Source organism: Medicago sativa, chromosome 7 (genome assembly GCF_051527215.1).
Source record: "Medicago sativa cultivar Bolivia chromosome 7, Bolivia_mono, whole genome shotgun sequence".
NCBI classification, from domain to species: domain Eukaryota; kingdom Viridiplantae; phylum Streptophyta; class Magnoliopsida; order Fabales; family Fabaceae; genus Medicago; species Medicago sativa.
Genome location: NC_140755.1, coordinates 7,809,764 through 7,811,291, shown reverse-complemented (window position 1 = coordinate 7,811,291; position 1,528 = coordinate 7,809,764). Strand labels below are relative to the sequence as shown.

The 1,528-nt window shown below is 37.2% G+C and overlaps 1 protein-coding gene across 1 annotated transcript; it reads left to right on the top strand.

Annotated features, from left to right (window-relative positions):
• Nucleotides 1–636: 636 nt before the first annotated feature.
• On the top strand, nt 637–1,124 carry LOC146903941 (secreted RxLR effector protein 161-like). Its single transcript, XM_085728200.1, has 2 exons — nt 637–761; nt 881–1,124. The coding sequence occupies exons 1-2, from the start codon at nt 637–639 to the stop codon at nt 1,122–1,124; spliced, it is 369 nt and encodes a 122-aa protein (XP_085584326.1).
• Nucleotides 1,125–1,528: the final 404 nt, after the last annotated feature.

Below are 1,528 nucleotides of genomic sequence, written 5' to 3'. Positions count from 1 at the left end.
TTTAACTCCAAATTTGAACCAAAAAATGTGAAGGAGGCTCTCACTGATGAATTCTGGATTGAAGCTATGCAAGAGGAACTTAATCAGTTCAAAAGAAGTAAGGTATGGGACCTAGTTCCAAGACCAGATAACATAAATGTCATTGGAACAAAATGGATTTACAAGAACAAGTCAGATGAGAATGGGACAGTTACCAGGTATAAGGCAAGACTTGTTGCTCAAGGGTATACTCAGATAGAAGGATTAGACTTTGATGAAACTTTTGCTCCTGTTGCCAGATTAGAATCCATAACGTTACTTTTGTGAGTAGTTTGTATTCTAAAGTTCAAGTTGTTCCAGATGGATGTGAAAAGTGCCTTTCTTAATGGGTACTTACATGAAGAGGTTTATGTTGAACAACCTAAAGGGTTTGTTGATCCTAATTTTCCTGATCATGTGTATAAGTTGAAGAAAGCACTATATAGGCTAAAACAAGCTCCCAGGGCATGGTATGAAAGACTTACGGAATTCCTAGTTAATCAAGGTTACAGAAAAGGAGGTACAAACAAGACCTTGTTTGTTAAGGAAGAGAAATGGATACTTATGATAGCACACATCTATGTTGATGACATTATGTTTGGTGGGATGTCTAACTAGATGGTCCAACACTTTGTTCATCAGATGCAATCTAAATTTGAGATGAGCCTTGTTGGAGAATTGAACTATTTTCTTGGATTACAAGTCAAACAGATGGAGGATACCATATTAATCTCTCAAAGCAAGTATGCAAAGAACATCATCAAAAAATTTGGTCTGGATAATGCAGAAGCATGATTGGGAGTCTGTTATATCTCACTGTAAGGAGACCAGATATAACCTTTGCTGTATGATTTTGTGCCAGATATCAAGCAGAACCTAAGATGAGTGATCTGACCCAAGTAAAAAGGATCTTGAAGTACATCAATGACACCAGTGATTATGGAATCCTATACTCTCACAGTACAAACTCCAAGTTAATTGGATATTGTGATGTTGACTGGGCTGGAAGTGCATATGACAGAAAAAGTACCTCTGGAGGTTGTTTCTTTCTTGGGAATAATCTAGTTGCATGGTTTGGCAAGAAACAAGGTGTTGATGCAGAATAAATTGCACCGGGTAGTAGCTGCTTTCAAGGTTGTTTCAGCAAGAAACAAGGTTGTTTCTTTCTTGAGATAAAATTTTGTATCTCTATCTACTGTTGATGCAGAATAAATTGCACCTGGTAGTAGCTACTTTCAAATGGTTTGGATGAAGCAAATGCTGGAAGAGTATGATGTGAAACAAGGTGTTCTGAAATTGTATTGCGACAACCTGAGTGCAATTAACATCTCAAAGAATCCCATGCAGCATAGAAGGAAAAAGCACATTGACATACGACATCATTTTATCAGGGATCTTGTAGAAGAAAAGATTGTGACTTTGGAGCATGTGACTACTGAAGAACAATTAGCAGATATTTTTACCAAGGCATTGGATGTCAAACAATTTGAGAAGTTGAGGAGCAAGTTGT

Coding starts and splice junctions, on each gene's coding strand:
- LOC146903941 (XM_085728200.1), top strand. CDS start 637: ATGGTCCAACACTTTGTTCATCAGATGCAATCTAAATTTGAGATGAGC. Junction 762..880: donor ATATTAATCTCTCAAAGCAA/GTATGCAAAGAA, acceptor ATTTTGTGCCAG/ATATCAAGCAGAACCTAAGA.